The sequence below is a fragment of the Hylobates moloch genome, unplaced genomic scaffold (assembly GCF_009828535.3).
Source record: "Hylobates moloch isolate HMO894 unplaced genomic scaffold, HMol_V3 SCAFFOLD_1, whole genome shotgun sequence".
Lineage (NCBI taxonomy): Eukaryota > Metazoa > Chordata > Mammalia > Primates > Hylobatidae > Hylobates > Hylobates moloch.
Window position 1 is genome coordinate 153,640,263 of NW_026652276.1, and position 19,227 is coordinate 153,659,489.

Consider the following 19,227-nt stretch of genomic DNA (forward strand, 5'->3'; position numbering starts at 1 on the left):
TAGTTTATGTTTTCTCTCTGGACTATAGCAAGAGCCATAAAGTCAATTCTGTACTCTGTAAACTCTTGCTAAGCCTAGAAATGTGTAGCAAAATCTACAAAGTTTATTTTTACCCAGAAGACTTGTCCCGGTTTTGTTTTTGCATTAAGTGCTTTGAAGTTGGTAGTTAGAAGAATCAAATCTGTGTCAAATTTGACTCAAGTAAATTGCATTATATTCCTATTTTATGTGTCTCTGGCCTTTAAAAATATTTTTAACAAAAATACTTTGTTTTTGTTAAATGTATTTGAAATTGCACATTAATCATGATATTAATTTCATCACCATTTTTAATTCTTTGTGAATTTGTCTTTGTACTTAGGTCATGGAGGAAGAACCTTTGGGTTGGCATCTTATTACTATGAGGAAGCATCACATAATAATAAATTCTAGAAAAGGAAAGATAAAATTAAAACAAAATGACACATTAAAATCTCATCATTTAAAAATAAGGGGCTTCACTAAACAGGCTGTAAGGTAAAACTGAATTCATATATTGATGGGCACAAAAAATAAGGAATTAAAATGAGTTACGTACTACGCAACTATTTTAAAATGGCTAAAATTTCTGTAACTTCCATCACCTCAAAATTGTAGAGAAGAGAGGAGGAAGCAAAAAGAAAGACTTTGTTCTAATACTCGCCAGTTTATTCCAGGAATGCAATGCAATGCCAAGGAAATTTTATTACCTACTTCAAGGAAACGTCTACATCTAAGGTATGGAGGACTTTAGAGACCTAAGTATTTTATTTTTATATAAATTCTGAGAAATGTGTTTGCAAATTTTTCAAATCCATATTCATGCTAAGTTGCTAAATTTTTACCAATTTAAGAATAATCTTGTGCTATTTTCTCCTGTCTCTCTCTCTTTCTCTACACACACACACACACACACACACACACACACACACACATTTAACCTTGGCTTAACTTGCTGTTTTCTTTTTGGCAAAATGTTATATATAGCCTGTGATAAATTTATGATATTTCCAAAAATTAAAATTCTCTTTCATATTAAAATAACATGTAAAATACATAGATTTTATAAAGCATCTCAAATTTTCAACTTTTCCCTTTTATATCATTGCTTTGTACAGCACAAATTATAAGTTAGCAATTGTAATATTTTCTTATGTAAGTAGCTATTGCTAAATACTGATGCAATCGTGTGCATAAAATTTTCATCGATCTCATTTTAAGAATGAGTGGTGTAAACATAAGCCTAAATATATTGAGAAAAAGTCAAGTCTATAAACTTAAATTGAAAAACTATTACATAATTTTTTTTTTTTTTTTTTTTTTTACAAGAGCACAAATCCACGTTTATTTATTGATTTTTTGTTAGTTTAAATCCTTGAGGGGTACAGCATCACTCGGATTCTGTGTCCAATGGCCTTTGCAGGAAGATTGCTTCGGAATTTGGCACGAACCATGCCACTGTTTCCATGGGCCCGAGTTACCTTTCCCCAGATGACTCTGGTTTTGTTCGGTTTGCCGCCAGGAGTCACTGTGTTGTTCTTTGCTTTGTATACATAAGCGCATCTCTTGCCCAAATAGAATTCTGTTTCATCTCGGGCGTAAACACCTTCAATCTTAAGAAGAGCTGTGTGCTCCCTTTGGTTCCGGAGACCCCGCTTATAGCCAGCAAAAATGGCCTTGGACCACAGCCTTCCAGACATAGTTCCTTTTATAAGTCCTGTCCCCAGCAGGCCGGCGACTCGCCAAGGTATTTTTTTTTTTTTTTTTTAAGACGGAGTCTCGCTCTGTCACCCAGGCTGGAGTGCAGTGGCGCAATCTCGGCTCACTGCAAGCTCCGCCTCCCGGGTTCACGCTATTCTCCTGACTCAGCCTCTCCGAGTAGCTGGGACTACAAGCGCCCGCCACCACGCCCGGCTAATTTTTTGTATTTTTAGTAGAGACGGGGTTTCACCGTGGTCTCGATCTCCTGACCTCGTGATCCGCCCGCCTCGGCCTCCCAAAGTGCTGGGATTACAAGCGTGAGCCACCGCGCCCTGCCCTATTACATAAAATTTTTAGCTATACAGTTACTCTTTCAATATAGACCACTATGTATGAACTTAAATGCCTTTAACTGGAATAAATAGGATATCCCCTATAAATTACTTGTTCAAGACATATAATTGGCTACATAAATATAATAAAAATAATCTATCTTCAATTATACTAAATTGGAATTTATCTGATTTATTTCCTCCATGAAAGCATATTAGACAAACCCATGATTAATCAAGATATTAGCAGAGAGAACAGATAGTGAAAAAGAGTATATTTGCCAATTGATAATCACCGCTCAGCAGGTACAATGATTTTTTTTTTTTTGCATTTTGAAGACAACTATTACAATAATAATTACAAATCAATGGAAATTCCTTTTTTGGTATGTAAAATTTGGGTTTGCTTTGTAAGAGAAAGTATTATTATAGCTATCAAAGAGGTACAAGAAATAATAGATGTTTTGTGGCTATCCTATTCTGGATGTAACATAGTGGTGCTCGATCCAATTTTTAACTCCTCACACACATTAGTGTATAATAGACACATTCATGAATCATAGTAGCTCACTATGACTGTGGTTCTCAAATCTGGAGAGTGGATTGGCAAGAGGATTTGAGAACTCCCGGAGAAGGTTGTTTACTTTGAAAAGAGAAGAAACACTGAGAAGCTGAAATGCTCACTCATTAATAAGCCGGAGTAGCAAGTTGGATAAATGCCCATAAAGAAGGCAATTTCCCCTTTAAATGTGAGAATTACTAGCAGCAATAGAATGATTTCATAAATTTTTCTGCCTCCATCCACAATCCCTATGCCTACGTAAAAATTATTAGCTTTCCATAACTACGTGTTGGTGCAGTTTTGTTAATAAATAATGAAATATCTCTCATTTTGAATAGTTTACAAAACATTGATATGAAAGTTACATCAATATGCTGAGGCTTAGTATTCATTTTTCTTCAGGATATGGAATAAGAATTTATATTAGTCCAAGCTATATAGACATTCCATTCCATTTTGATATTTTACAGACATAGGTAAATTATGTTCTTCATTTAAACGAGCTAATACGTTTACCCAGAGTAGCCAAAAATAGTCTCAATTGTACTTTTATTTCTCTTTTGCTAAATAGCACTCTGTGCCACTAGTGAACAGACCAAGCCCTCCCATTACTTGTCTTCAATAAAACATTATTATCTTTTGGCATTCTCTTGCACTAGGGGAAATAAAAAGTCACATGTGGAGAAGTTCTAAATGCTAGACAGAAATGATCCTTGGAGGGCAATTTTTATCCTCCACGGAAGTATTGCAGACTTCTTCCATTAGCGTAGTCCCAGGGAGCAAAAGGTTAGGGAACTGGGACTGCCAACTATACCTGAACACATAAGTCAACATTTCCTCGAAGTGCTGAGAGTGTGTGTGAATGGACCCACAGGTGCATTAAAGTATCTGAGATGAAAAACAACAATTGTAGTATTTTACATTGGAATACACTGTACAGATGGTGACATTTTGTTTGTGGTTGTAGGGAAGAAAGGAAGGCAGTGTCCAGATTCCCCCCTCAGCACCTACCATTTGGCATAGGATATGGGAGGTTGAAGAAAAGGGAGGGACTTTTGCCTCACTTAAAACAGCTGGGAAACAGATGGAAACTGATGCAAAAATTGTCAAATGCATGGTGCAAATCTTCCACCCATTTTCTACCGAAGAAAGTCTAGTTAGGTAATGGCAGTAGAGGCCTTCGGGTCAGCAAGTGATAGGCTTTGGAAACTGTAAAGAAAGAGGTAAAAAAATTTTAAAAACCCAAGACTGTAGGAAATACAAATCCAGAAATGCAATTCCAAGAAGCATGTTTTTAATAAAAGAGAATGAGGGTTGTGATGGAAACCACACTACAAGGGTAAAAGTAGTGGCTGGATTAATCAACACTGGTGCCACTTCAACTACGTGAATGTTCTCTCTCACAGGAGGTGATATCAAGAAGCATATATCCACTCTCTGTCATCTAATTTAATGTAATTTAATTATAATTTAATGGTTCCTTCTGTGGTTATAAATATGAGTGTGTACAACTTACTTCATTTTAGTCATTGGATTTCACTTTGTGAGCAATTTTTGGTTTGGTATTCAAACATTCAGTAAATAATTTATGGATTTAAATATTGAACTACAGCCAGATTTTAGCTTAAATCCAGTTACTGGCTGTATAAACCTCCTGTTGTATATTTCTAGTTACAATGAGTGTGTATATAGACCCATTACCTGTGAGTGTCCTTCTGAGCATTGGCCCATGTTTTGTGTTTTTGTTTGTGTGACTGTGTGGTATTTATGAAGTACTTTTGAATATCGCAAAAGTTAAAGAAGATCACTTTCAAAGAAACTCAAATAAATACAAGTCAAAGCCTTTCCTGAATTTGAATTTGTTCATTCATGCTTACATAAGGGAATGTGCTAACCATGAATCATTCAAATTGAATTGCTCATGAGAAAAAATGTGCTGGCTTTACTGTCAGTTTCCAGAATTGCTTGACTGAAAGGAAAAGAGCATTGTCTCCACATAAAGAATAATCAGCCACAGATTTTAGGCAAAGCGGGGATCCAAATTGGCAAAAGTTCTTTCAATTCACCTGAGAACATGGATGCTTATGAGAGGGTCTTGTTATCTGAATATTCTGTACTGTGACTGAGTTTGCAGGCTGCAAGAACAGCCCACGGAAAAGTTAAAAAAAAATCAATCATTTGGAAATGTTGTTCACACAATGCCAGAATAGCTAAATGCTCCACCAATGTGGATGTTGACATATCTGTAGCTAAAGGCAATTGGATGATGGACTGCAGTTTCCATCCTTACAGCCAGGTAAGTTGGCACCATGTAAACATGGCCTACCTGAGAGCACACACATCATCTCTTATGTCACTCACCTGGTCCCAGTGGCTTTCTATAAAGTGCAATCAACCTGTGCATGACATGTCACAAACTACTTTTGTGCTGGGTAAAGCCCCACATGCCCTGCTAAGGTGAGAAGCTAGCTGATACAGGGATACCTGACAAGCCCGGAAATGTGGTCAGTGAATGAAGAGTTTTAGATAGTGCCAGTGCACCAGTGAGTGAAACACTCTGTGATCCATCAGAGGATAAGTAATGGTCAGTGTGCCACGTTGTTGAGGCAACTAATTGCTGCTGCTGCTGCTGCTGCTACTAGACCTAGAAAACTTTACATCTGGCTCACTTAGATACTGCTCAGAATCAAAATTAAAGTGTTCACATCAAAGTGCCTTGTTTAGTGAATTTCGATTATGCAGGGTCCTCTTTAGTTCAGTTAAACATCCCTCGGGCAGATAGAAAGAAATAGAACACTAAAAAATTCATTTTTGTACGTCTTAGCATATTTAAGCATCATTGCATGAAAAAAAACATAATCTAAAAAGATCCTGTATAAGCCATGCCGTATTATATTTGTCAATTAAAAAAACAATTAAAATGTCACTCTTTGAAACCTTTGGTTAATGATCATCTTTCTACATCAATTTTCTATCATTTGGGCTCCTAGAAGAGTTAGGTGTATTCACACTTTTTAAAGATATCACAGCTTGTTTGTACATGTGCAAAAATAATTACATACCAGAAATAATTTTCAGGAGAGCATTAATGTGCCCTTTTATCTTGATTATATTGATATTTCACTGAGGATAAATTTGCCCAAAGTTATTAGAGCTGGGTATGATTACTTTTTACTTGGTGTGTGTGTGTGTTTACTATTGATTCACGTTCTGCTTTTTATTATATTAAGAATGCTTTCTGACCTACATTTCAGGGGTATTTATGAGGATAAAAGAAATTCTATCTGTTAATTATGTCTTGAACCCTTAAGAGGAAAAATAGAATGACATGCTCAAAATTGTTATTGGTATTTTACACTGCATTATAAGATTTGATGTTGTAGATCACTGATGGTACATGTTGTGCGTCTTATGTTTATCTTATGTATAATGAAAAACACATTTAAAAACTCTATCCATAGTTTAAGTCATATGAACACAATTTCATTTATAGATTCCATGTTGGACTAAGTATAATATAAAATAAAAGAACATTGCTATTGCCCTCAAGAATTTTACTTAAATACAGATAAAAAAGCCAATAAGTACACACATGCTTTTACATATGCTCAGTCTGAGCATAAAATTTTTTATGGTCCAGTTGCTAAATGCTTGAATTTCTCAAATACTCCTATATTAAGATGCCACTTTTTAAAGGACTACTATGTTCAATCTTACTTAGACCTCAGGTACGTATGTTCAACAACTTATGAAACAAAACTTCATATCTAAAAGTGGAGAGGTTTTGGTTTATCTTAATATCATATTACAAGCAGTTAGAGGTTTTGTTAATATTTTATAAGAAGAAAATTACATGCTTTCAGGCCGGGCGCGGTGGCTCACGCTTGTAATCCCAGCACTTTGGGAGGCTGAGGCGGGTGGATCACGAGGTCAGGAGATCGAGACCACAGTGAAACCCCGTCTCTACTAAAAATACAAAAAAATTAGCCGGGCGTGTTGGCGGGCGCCTGCAGTCCCAGCTACTCGGAGAGGCTGAGGCAGGAGAATGGCGTGAACCCGGGAGGCGGAGCTTGCAGTGAGCCGAGATCGTGCCACTGCACTCCAGCCTGGGTGACAGAGCGAGACTCCGTCTCAAAAAAAAAAAAAAGAAGAAAATTACATGCTTTCCCAAATAGGCTGTGAGTTACCTGAAGGAAGATGAAAAAAATAAGAATCATATCTCCCCCTGTTGAGCTGCTGTCAGTCTTATTGTCTTTGGTCTCTATTTGTTCCATGTCTGGCACAGTACCTGAAAAAGTAGTAATTCAATGACTGTGAATAATATGTTTGCATGTGTTTGAATAAATGAGTTATTACCAATTCTGTCTCCCTTTTTTTTCAGACTCCCAGGAAGGAAATTACAAGTCAGAAGTCAACAGCAAACCCAGGAAAGAAAGGACAGCATTTACCAAAGAGCAAATCAGAGAACTTGAAGCAGAATTTGCCCATCATAATTATCTCACCAGACTGAGGCGATACGAGATAGCAGTGAATCTGGATCTCACTGAAAGACAGGTAAAGCTGGACATTGTCATTATATGATCTTTTTTAATTGCCCTGGGTCCAAGTCTTCTTTGCCATATTTGAAATACCTAGATCCAGAATTCTTGAATACCAGTTGGAAGACAGGTATACTATTCCATGATAAAATTTTGCCAGCAAAATGACAAAATTAAAAATAACATAGTGATATTTAAAAGAAAACCATACTTACTGAGTTGAAGAAAGAATTCTCCTATGATTATTATCCTTCTGTATTTTTGGGTTTTAAAATATTATTTCTTTTACATAATGATGGCATACAGTGAGGAATTGTGTGTGCTTACATGTTAAAATCTCCTTATTTGGCATATTAGAAAGTTGGTAACCCCAGATTAGTTTTCTGTATTGCTCAGGATTGGGTATGATACGTTGCAGTAACACATTCACCCTCAAATTTCAATGGCATAACATAAAAATGTTCATTACTTACTCACTCTCCATACAAACTCTACATGTCCAGCGTTCCAGATAATCACTCACAGACCCGTTCTGACTCTTTAGCATCTCAACATGTGGTGTCCATGGTAACTACAAGAAATAAGAAAGAATTGGAAGTTTATGCACTGACCTTTAAATGTTTTCACCTGGAAATTAGCCATGTCACTTCTATTTACACACTAATGTCTAGAATAGTCAAATGGTGCAGCTTAGGTGCAAGATGGCTGGGAAATGATGAAAGGCAAGGACACATAGATCATTGGTAAATATTTCTGCCCCTTTACCCAAAATATTTTTGAAATTGTATTGGTCTCAGTAATTCAAAATTCTGCTACCCACTCAGCGAATACTTTGAAATTATTAACGTTTTTGGACTCCAATTAATGAGACCTAAGTAATATTTTTAAGTTAATTGCTTTTTCGGTCCCCTTCTTGCATTTTTTTGAATGACAAATGATTTGTTCTAACAGTGTTCCCAGTGAACTCCTTGTACAGATTCTTGTTTCCCTGAGGAGAATCTAGCCTACTGCCGGTTAACAGTTGCTAATCTTTACAAAAACATTCCTGAAAGGCAAATGCAAACATCTTTATGGACAGTGCAGTTATGATTGGCACTCTTAGGGCTAGAGTCTCATTTCCTCTTTCACTGTGTGTACCTCCTCCAGGATCCCATTGGAACCAAAGAAATATCAACAGGGTGTGGACAAATGAATGCATGTCTTAAGAGAGCAAGTTATTTTATCCAATTTCTTAAATGATCTGCTTTCCTTCTGTTAATTTTTACATTTCAGCTTTGGTAGGTTATTTATGAATAGTAGAAATATACAGAGGAACACTTTTCTGTGGTTTTATTTATTGGCAGTTTATATTTTATTACATATTATGACTAGTACCTATGTTATGGAGCACAGCATTTTCCTTCCCTTGGACTTCACATACAAAATTCCCTCTATGGGTTCAACATTTGGCATGCTGGAAAGCAGGATCCAAAATCTACATCATCAGACCTCTATTTTATTATTTTTTTTAAACAGGGAACAGGAAAATAAAAAGGTGTATGTGGAGGGAGAATTACACACTAATGTTCTTATATACAGATGGTGAACTCTAGGAAATGCAACCGTGTTTTATACAGTATATGAAGGAACTAGGAAACTAGGATTTGCTTCCAATCTGTAGAAATGACAGGATCCAGTACTGTGCTCTCAGCCAAGAGGAAAAACAAGATTCTGTACTTGACAGTTTGGGGATGGTCTACAGTTATCTGTCATTGTTTGACCATGGAGCAGAATCATTTATTTTTAGAAGCAGTTTTGTAAATCTGGTTTGAAAATGTTGAAGGTGTCTTGGATATTTCTTCTAATTGACTTCACGAGCTTGGTAAAGAATTACATGCAAGAATTATATATACCTATACATACTATTTTAATGTTTTTTGAAAGATTCTTTTAACATTTTGTGTTAGTTAGCCTTTGCTGTGTAACAAACCACTCCAAATCTTAATGGCTTCAAATAATAACCAACGTTTTATTTGTTTTAGATTTTGTAGGTTAGAGATTTTGACTGGGCTTAGTTGGACAGTAATACTGCTGGCCCTGCATGGAACCCTCATGGAGCTCCCGTCAGCTGGTGGGTTGACTAAGAAAGAGACGATTGGGCCTCAGCTGGGACAGCTAGTTTCTGTTGCTTGTGGTTTCATCTTCTTATAGGCTAGCTTGGGATCCTTCCAATGGTGAAAGAAGCATTCCCAGGAGCACTGAGGGGGAAAACTCCAGTGAGCAAGGGCTTTTCAGGTCTCTTACGTCATATTTTCTAGTGCCCCATTGTCCAAAGCAAGCCACATGACCAAACTCAGTGTCAGTGTAGGACAGGACCACTTCATTGGAAGTCATTCCTGAAATAATCCAACCACAGCATCACGGGGGGGAAATTAACAAAGAACATGAGAGATAATTCAGTTTTCATTGAATTGAAAATTTGTTATTGTGCACAATATATTTCTATTCTATAAATCTCTATGTGCAGTTTTGCAAGTTAATGTGAAAAGATGTATACATACAGAATTTAAATTCCTAATCAAAACTAAGGCTTTAGACGGCCTCCCTGGGTTAGTCAAAAATAATTTAATTGTTATGAAAAAAATCTGAATAAAAATCCAAGGTTTGCCGATTAGAATTGTGTGTTCTTAAGTAGGTAACAATCTCCCCAAGGCATAAAATGAAAATTAAAACTACCTGCTCTTTCTTCTATGTAGATTTATATATCATAATGGATATGAAATAATTTTTAGCGTAAACTATAAAACGGAATCATCACCCAGGTGGGAAAAACCTTTGCTATGCAAAGCATGTTGAATTAATCATTTTGTAACACAAATATTTGTTGAGCAAAGTGCTGGAAATAAAATCTTAAGCTAAAGAAATACCTGTTGGAATTCACAGAAGAGGGAAAAGTTGAATAAATATTCACAATTGTTATGAGTGTAGAATGTCACAGGAGAAGGATGATGTAATTGTATTGGATAATGTTTCTGGTTGCACCATTTCATTCCAACATTTCTATGGACACATATTAAGTTTCTTAAATTAAGAATCTGTGCACAAAATATCTTAAATTAACAATCAAGCTGGGAGTGGTGGCTCAAGCCTGTACTTGTCCCAGCACTTTGGGAAGCCAAGGCAGGCAGCTCACTTGAGGTCAGGGGTTCAAGGCCAGCCTGGCCAACATGGTGAAACCCCATCTCTACTACAAATACAAAAATGAGCCAGGCGTGGTGGCAGGCACCTATAATCCTAGGTACATGGGAGGCTGAGGCAGGAGAAAAATTTGAGCCTGGGAGGCAGAAGTTGCAGTGAGTTGAGTTTGCACCACTGCACTCCTGCCTGGGTGACAAAGTGAGACTCCATATAAAAAAAAAAATCACATACTTAAATTACGTATCTATTTTAAGTTATATTGTATTTCCTGGGCTGAATTTTACTGTGCTGAATTTATCAGAAAAAATGTAGTATGATGTCAGTTGTCAACTTTGCTATTCTTAAAGGTCAGATGGCATATTCTTTCAAAATGCCAGGGTTCTCATCCCAGTGAAATATTTTCAGTTTATTTTCTGGAGGCTGGGCTTTTAAAGTTATTAACAGAATTACAAAGAGAACACTTTAAAATCCATCTTCTGTAATTTGCAATGCAGCTTGTATTCTACTGGGGCTGCTATAACGAAATACCATAGACTGGGTGGCTTATAAACAACACACGTTTATTTCTCACAGTTCTGGAGGATGGAAAGTCCAAGATCAAGGCATCAGCAGATTCGGTGTCTGGTGAGCACACACTTCTTCATAGACTTCCATTTTTCCATTCTACCTTGATATGATGGCTGAAGAGGCTAGGTAGCTCTCTGGGACCTCTTTAATAAGGGTACTAATCTGAGTAATGCTAGATCTGTTCTTACGACCTAATCTCATTCCAAGGGCCCCACTTCCTAATGCCATCACCTTGAGGGTTAGGATTTTAACATAAGAATTTGGAGGAGACATAAATATTTAGACCATAGCACAGCTATTCCATTACTTAGATTTTATATTAATCTCATAAATGCTATGTTTAGCCGTGTAATCTATATCTTGACCTTATATAATCTTAAACAACATCCTTCCCTAGGATTTCCACATGTAAAATATCTAATTATAGATATGTTGTCTTTTCATATTCATTCTTTAAGACATATTTTTTTCATATGTTAAAATAACCTGAGATTCAGTAAAATAAACATATACATCAAGGAATATTACATCTAACCTCATATTGTTCAATATTTTCCTTAGCTTTAATAGAATTATCTGAATATAAAATAGTTTCCTTAACATTGTCAAGGTCTTTTGAAATTCAAATGCAAAGACAGGACTTATAGGCTCATTTTATGTGGGTGTGTGATTCAAAAGCAGAGACAGGACTCATAAGTTCATTTTATGTGTGTGTGTGTAAATATACACATATGCAAAAACATACACACACATATACACAGATATATATGTGTGTGTGTGCATATAAATATATACACATCTCCATACTTCTAACTATACGTATATCTATCTACATCAAAAGAAAGATATCATGCAAACAGGGAAAACAAATATTAAATTATACAACAAGATTGCTTTTGTTTGTGTGTTTGTTTTTTGAGACAGAGTCTCCCTCTGTCACCAAGGCTGGAGTGCAATGGTGCAGTCTCGGCTCACTGCAAGCTTCGCCTCCTGGGTTCAACAATTCTCTTCCTCAGCCTCTCTGGTAGCTGGGATTACAGGCACCTGCTACCATGCCCGGCTAATTTTTTGTATTTTTAGTAGGGATGGGGTTTCACCATCTTGGCCAGGCTGGTCTTGAACTCCTGACCTCGTGATCCACCAGCCTTGGCCTCCCAAAGTGCTGAGATTACAGGCTTGAGCCATGGCACCTGGCCTGTAACAGAATTGTTTTTAAGAAATAATTTTCTCCTACATGAAAACTTACTTTATAATCATAACTAGTCTTTAGACATATTGTCATGTGGAAATTGTACATGATTGCCAATAAAATGTGCATGTTTATAACTGATGTTATTTGTGGCTACCCCTACCTTACTTATATCACCGATCAGTATATCTAACACAAATTTTATGACGAGCCATATATGTGTCATGAAGATTTGCAATAATAATTAGGTTTCCTTTTAGAAAAACATAAAATATGTTAAATCCTTAAATATCACTCAGGACTTGAATTTCCAAATTCCATTCTGAAGAATAGTCATGGAATCACACAAAGATGACACACTCTTACGTTTGCGTCTTCCATAATGCAACGTCAGGATAGTCTATAATTCTGTTTGAACTTCGTCTGGCCAAAGAAGAAAAAAAAAGAGGCTCATTCTGCAAAGTAACTCCATGTTGGCACACAAGTGTTAAAGAAAATCATTTTGTGTTAAATAAAAATGCAGAAACTGGAATGAAGCTGAGCTTCAAATATTTTAATTATATAATGTTGTTTGTTGAACAGTTACAGATCACTCCAGTAAATCTTCCAGCTTCTAACTTACAGCTTCTAGTTTACAACATATTCTCATATAACCTTCAAGATCAACAGATAATAATCTTCAATTGTCAGAGTCACCCCGAATGATTTGCAGAGAACTCAGTCTAAAGGCTCTCCAGTTTCAAGGTATTTTTAATTTGGACAAGCTTATTCTGGCGTTTTTTTCTCCATCCAGATAAACTTGGAGAAAACTCCCACCAGATTTTTAGTATCTCACAGTGGGAAGACGAGAGAAAGCAGCTGCAGGAGTATATAAAAGAAGTGGTAAAATGGACATTCTTATAGAGTTAAGGCTGCCAAATATAGAAAGAATGGGAGATCCTTTCACTTCAAGGTATCTTTTTCACAGAGCTAATCAAAAGTGCAATGTTGCAGACTTGTAACTAGTTAAGATTACTGGAATAAACAGACTAAATTAATGATACTTCTGCCAAGATAAATGGAAACTGCCACCTAGCTAGATCATACTCCATTGGTGGAAATGACGGGATTATGTTTTGTTTTTTACTCATAAATCATCAAATGGCCCAAAGCCAAGTATTTTCAAAATAGCTATCATTTTTTTGATGACTACTAAGGAGAAATATTTTGTGTGCCAAATAAAGAGTGGTTTTGTCTTTTGCTCAGCTGTTGTTTTTCGTTTTTTTTTTTTTTTTTTGTCACCCAGGCTGGAGTGCAGTGGCTTGATCTCGGCTCACTGCAAGCTCCGCCTCCCGGGTTCAGGCCGTTCTCCTGCCTCAGCCTCCCGAGTAGAGTAGCTGGGACTACAAGCACCCACCACCACGCCCGTTTTGCTCAGCTATTTTACACAATCTCTCTGCTTCATAGTTTTATTTCTACAAATGTATACATTTAGTTACTTAGCTAATTATGTCTCCATGAGTTGACTTATTGTCTATTCATCTATTCATGTTAATTCAAGTCTACTTATGTAGCCAGACTTTAGAATATTTCTTTATTTCTCTACAGCAGTATATAGGAGTCATCTAGAGAAACAGTAAGATGTTTTATTTGCTTAACTCATGATATGACAATTATTAAGAATAATTTGACTACAACTGGTAAAATGGGGAGAGTATAGGGTAAAAGAGTTGACAATGGGATATGAGAGGGTATTTTAATATTAAATATAAAGAGACATTCCTGATAATGCTTTTGTTTAAATAATTACATATTGACAGTATCGGTAAGCATCAAAAACCAGACTCAAAACCACTTCAGCTTCCACACAAAAAAGGTTATGATACATGAAAAGTAACTTAAGATCAATAATAAAGCAAGATCTATTCAGTGCAAACAATGTTTTAACCTAAAATTAATTTTCAGAAATATTACCTGTATAAAGTAAAAGACTAAGAAATAAGTACTCATCCATAATAAATTTAAATATTTAAATTTCAAATAATATTTTAAAAACCAAAGAAAAATAAACATTACCTTTATTGAACTGGCCTTGAGAATATATAATCTGTTTTCTTTTAAAATGCTTTCTTTTGACGTAGATAGGTAGACATATGTATAGTTAGAAGTAAGGAGATGTATCTATCTATAGATATATATATACACACACATATCTCTGTATATGTGTGTATGTGTTGGCATATGTGTGTATATACACACACGCAAATAAAATGAGCCTTTATTTTAGAGATTTTACTGAAATTTGCTCCACTGATTCTTGCTGTAAACATTCATCAAGCTGGTATAATAAAAGGATAAAGATAATTCTTCCCAGGAGTCTAAGAATTTTCCACATTTTGTTTCTCAGTTTCCTCACTAGGGAAGCAAAACTATTAATTTATATTTAATCTACCAATTAACAATAATGTTTAGAAACATATCATACATTACATCACAGCATCATCCCTTAAAGTGTACTGCTAAAGAAAGAGACTTCTGCTGTGAAAGATCACTCCAAACATTTCTTTTCTACACTATTCTTGCATCCATAAGTTTTATTCATGTTAAAAAAGATTCTAAAACTGAGAAGCTTCTAGATATTTTGAGAAGCTGCTGCAAGTTTTGTGTTGGCATTTTCAATTTTAAGAAAACTTTCTATTATCTATATCTTTATATAGAAGAGTACATACATATGTTCTGTGACATCTATACAATAATAAACCCAGGCCTAAGAGAACTGACAATTTTCTAGAGACTTTGACTATAAATAACTTTGTACCAATTATTCTTCATATTTCTGTGTCTCCTCATGAAAAACTCAGAGATGCATTCAATTTAGAATAGACTTTGAACTTCAAATCCCTTTATCACTTCCAACTTTTTATGCTGAATGTATATTTTTAAATTTTTGAAGGTTTTGAAGTTATTAAAATTAATGACTTTTTTATGGGTCAGTGTATACTCACACAGAACTAATAATTATTTTTATAAGTTTATATAATAAACTTGGATCTAAGGTGATAGTCTCTAAATCTAATAAATGAAATAACCAGGGCAGTAAAGGGTCACATAGATTCTGATAAAGAATTTAAACAATCATAAATAATCAAAATATTAATTTAATATTAATAGCAATCAGAATATAAATTTAGATTGAATCATAGTAATATTTCAGTATTCTACTGTTCTTATAAAAAGGGTTAGTTCCTTTGTTTCAGCTAAATATTTATATTTGATAGGTTATACTTAGAAGCTGTTAGCCAAAATATTGACGGTATTATGTTGCCAATTATTGTTAAACATCAGCCAAGAGATTGGGCAAGATGTTGAGATCAAAGACCATCATTGTAGTTGGTCTCAGTAGTTTGAACAAGATAAGCATGAAGTAATGGCTCAGAATATACAAATTCCTATCTTCAGGTATTGCTATTCAGTAATTTTATAACACAATAAAGAAAAAAGTACCTAATTTAGTTTTGATATTTTCATTAAATTTGATACAGTCTTTTATTCATGAAATACTTAAGTAAACAATATTTTACTTAAAATAACTAAAAGGCGTGTCTGTTTTTTATCTTGTGTAAAAATGGGATTAAGAATAGTGAATTTTTACTGTAAATATAGTGAAAGAAGCCATTTGAGTTGAATTTTACCGGGTGTGAGAGAAAGCAATGGTTTACTAAAGGCCAAGTTAAAAGGAATCAATCATATAACCACTTTGCTTCATCATGTGAATGGTTGCTTTCGGTTCATTTTTGGAAAGAGGAGTGAGATTATAAGGTTGGCTTATAATTGTGCCTGTGAGATTCAAATCTGTCATGGGGAATTTAATCTGTTGCCCCAAGAAAGGGTTAATCCTTGTTTAATGTGTTATTTGTCCATGGCTGTCTATAGCTAATGTGTATTCACTGTGTTTTAAAAACATATGAAATATGTAATTGTAAATGTTATGATTACATTAATGAGCCTGATTCACAAGACTTGGAAATAGAAAAAGAAGAGGCTTCAGAACTAAAAATTACAGAGGTAGGAAAATGATTCCCAATGTGCTAAATCAGTGGATAAAGGTGAGAGGCAGCCCTGTAAACAGGACTTAAGCCTTTAGTTATGAAGTATCTCCTAACTCTAAACAGCCTCCCCAACACACACAAACGAAATTTAATTGTGGTAGAAACAACAGAGTCAATTAGTGGCTCCAATAAGCTTTTGGAAATAGCTGAAGAATTCCTTCTCTTAATCATATATAAATCCATCTCTTCAGGAAGAGTAAAAAAAAGCTTTCTTTTCCCCATTTTTCACCTTTACTTTTAAGCATTCTTGCTTCTAATTCTAATACTACTAAATCAGTAGTTCAGCTACTTTGTTACTGAATTACTTAGGCAAGTCTTTGGATTTACTAGATACACTGCCATGATCAAATTTAATCACTAGGGATGTGATTAAATCTGAAAATTTTATTTGTACGATTATCCTTTGCATGTTTTCACATCTCAAAGATATAAATAAATATTTGTTAGACAATGTTTACAATATTCCAAGTCCCCAGATAAAAATGGAAACAGTTGGAATATTAAATCTACAAATCCCAGATGTTTAGAGGCATCTGGCTATGTCACTGAACTATTTAGTTTTCATCCAGATGTTTGATGTTATGGTTTTTTCTTCAAAACACAGACATTTATGGAGTTACATAAATATGGGTTATGGCATTATATAGATTCAACTTTCTATCAACCTATTTGCCTCAGGACACCTTAGGAAATTGTGTGACAATACAGATTCATAAGTCACTTACTTTGTCTGGTAATATATTGTGAAACCTAAAAGGACAGGTATTGCGAACTTACATGGTAAAGGGTGTAATGTGATGTCCAAATAAGTTACATTTACATTTCCTCCATTTTCTTGACTGTGAATACCTTAAGGGCAGGGACTATGTTTTATTTGTGCTTCAACACCTCCCATCTTTGATTTAACACAGTACAGGTTACTGGACATTTGGTAATATTTTCAAATGTATGAATGAATGAATACAGATCCCAAGTCACCAAGGAAATTTGAAAATTCTTGTACCCTAGTTTATAAACTAATCTTATTATATAAAATGTGCTTATAAATTTTAATAAAAATAATTCAAATATTTTTAGTAAATAAAATTTTAGGCATTTGGATGATTATAATTTAGCTGTCTTAAAAACAAGAACTAAAAGAAAAAGTTTTTTTCATTACAGTCAATAAAGCTGGGTTAATAAAGTGATACTAAGTTATACTATGAAGTCTCTTTATTTATAAACTGACTACTGTCCTACATTAATGACAATATTGATTTATAATCTGGAATTAAATTTGTAGATGTTGTTGCGGGGGTTGCTAATACTGTGATGCTAATAGAAAAATGTGTGTTTTTCCAAAAATCCTTCTCCACTTATTTTAATTCACCCCAATATTTTATAGTATATTTGAAAATAAATCTGAACATATTGACTTTTAGAGTTCTATATTCTTCCTTCTCTTTTCTCTAAGATATGCCCATTATGTATTTGTTGCTATTTTTTTGTTTCCTTGCTAAGATCACAGAAATTCAGTATCAAATATGTAATCTAGGTTTTAACTAAAATAGTATATAAGGTATTAGAGTTACTCTATATAATCAAATGCATATTCTTATATGTATATATCTATTCATAGATATATACATGTAGCGACTATTGGCAATTAACTATTCAATCTCTTTTCAATCTATTTTAAAAAATGAAATGGTAAAATTTCACATGATAGACATAGAAAACAACACAAAATAGGCTATAATATATCTAAAATCAATACCATATTCTTACATTTATAATGACCTTTTCTAGAATTGCCCATAACAGGTTTTATACTGATATTATATAATTACTATACTCCTTCTCCTAGAAAAGGAAATATATGTAGATTTTAAAAAGTATATTTCTCCTCTTTTTCTGCCAAGATTTTTTAGACTGAATATTTCAGCTCTTGGTGACAATGACGATGATCATGGCATATGTATTTCTTCCATCTGAAATTGTCCATGAGAAAATATCCCTATAGGGAATCTTGAAAGGCTCATGATTCCAATATTAGAAATATGAAAATTGAGGTAGAGCGAAGTAAAATTTTCTCAAATTCACACAAAATGGAGAAGTAAAGCCAAGAGTAGAACTCAACTCATGTGGAATAGATCTAATGCAAAATGCAATGTCAAGCTTGCAAAGGTAATTAAACTCAGTAGTATAATTACCTAAATTATAGTACAGGAAAATAGTGTCATATTTACAAACCTAATTATATCAAGTGGGAGAATTACCTGAATGATAGTAATCATATGGATGGCGTCCACATACTGTATATGCTTTATTTTTTTATTCCAAATGCTTTAAAAATAGGAGATTGAAATATAACAGGAACCAAAAACAAACAAACAAACAAACAAAAAAAACAGAATCTGGAATCAAACAAACCCCAGCCCTCAAGTTTAAATACTGGCACCACGGTTTCCTTTCTGTGTAATCTTAGGTAAGTCACTTAACCTTTACCTCAACTTTCTCATCTATAACATAAGAATAATGGTAATAATATCTAGAAAACTGTATTAGAATACTCGATAAACAGCACCAATAGTATAGCTGTCTATCCCTAAGTAGGTATATAATAAAAGGCAATTACTGATTATTTTGTTTAGTAAATAATAATAATATGTTAACACCCGTCAACTACTTTTTAGTGAATCTTTTTTGTACTATTTTTGCTTATTTTTTATCGTCAAATTGATTAATGTGTGTTTGGGCAATATATGATACATGAATTCAACTATGGCTCAAAGTGAGACCAAGAAAAATCCAGAATAGAGAACTATCTCAGTTTAAATATTTCACTGTGAAAGCATGCTGATGAAGCATCGTGATTTGAAGATCACCGATATAATTATGTCTTTGGAAATTTAATATATTTTTCTTCACTTTCTCCATAGCACTATTTACAGAAATTGAGATTATTTCTAAAATGAAAAGAGAGAATATTCAAAATATTTCTGATACAGAAGAATGAAACAGAACTATCCCTAGCAGATATAAAGGTTTATTATAGGCCGGGCGCGGTGGCTCA

At 34.4% G+C, this 19,227-nt stretch overlaps 2 protein-coding genes across 2 annotated transcripts in view; one reads left to right on the top strand and one right to left on the bottom strand.

Moving 5' to 3' along the window:
• Nucleotides 1–19,227, top strand: part of MEOX2 (mesenchyme homeobox 2) — an 81,092-nt gene that overhangs the window by 53,844 nt on the left and 8,021 nt on the right. The window contains exon 2 of the mRNA XM_032760120.1: nt 6,995–7,167. Within this exon, the coding sequence (XP_032616011.1) occupies nt 6,995–7,167 (173 nt within the window). The remainder of the gene's footprint in view (nt 1–6,994; nt 7,168–19,227) is intronic.
• Nucleotides 1,351–1,762, bottom strand: LOC116813472 (large ribosomal subunit protein eL33). The gene has a single exon (XM_032760132.2). The coding sequence runs from the start codon at nt 1,716–1,718 to the stop codon at nt 1,386–1,388; it is 333 nt and encodes a 110-aa protein (XP_032616023.1). The 5' UTR covers nt 1,719–1,762; the 3' UTR covers nt 1,351–1,385.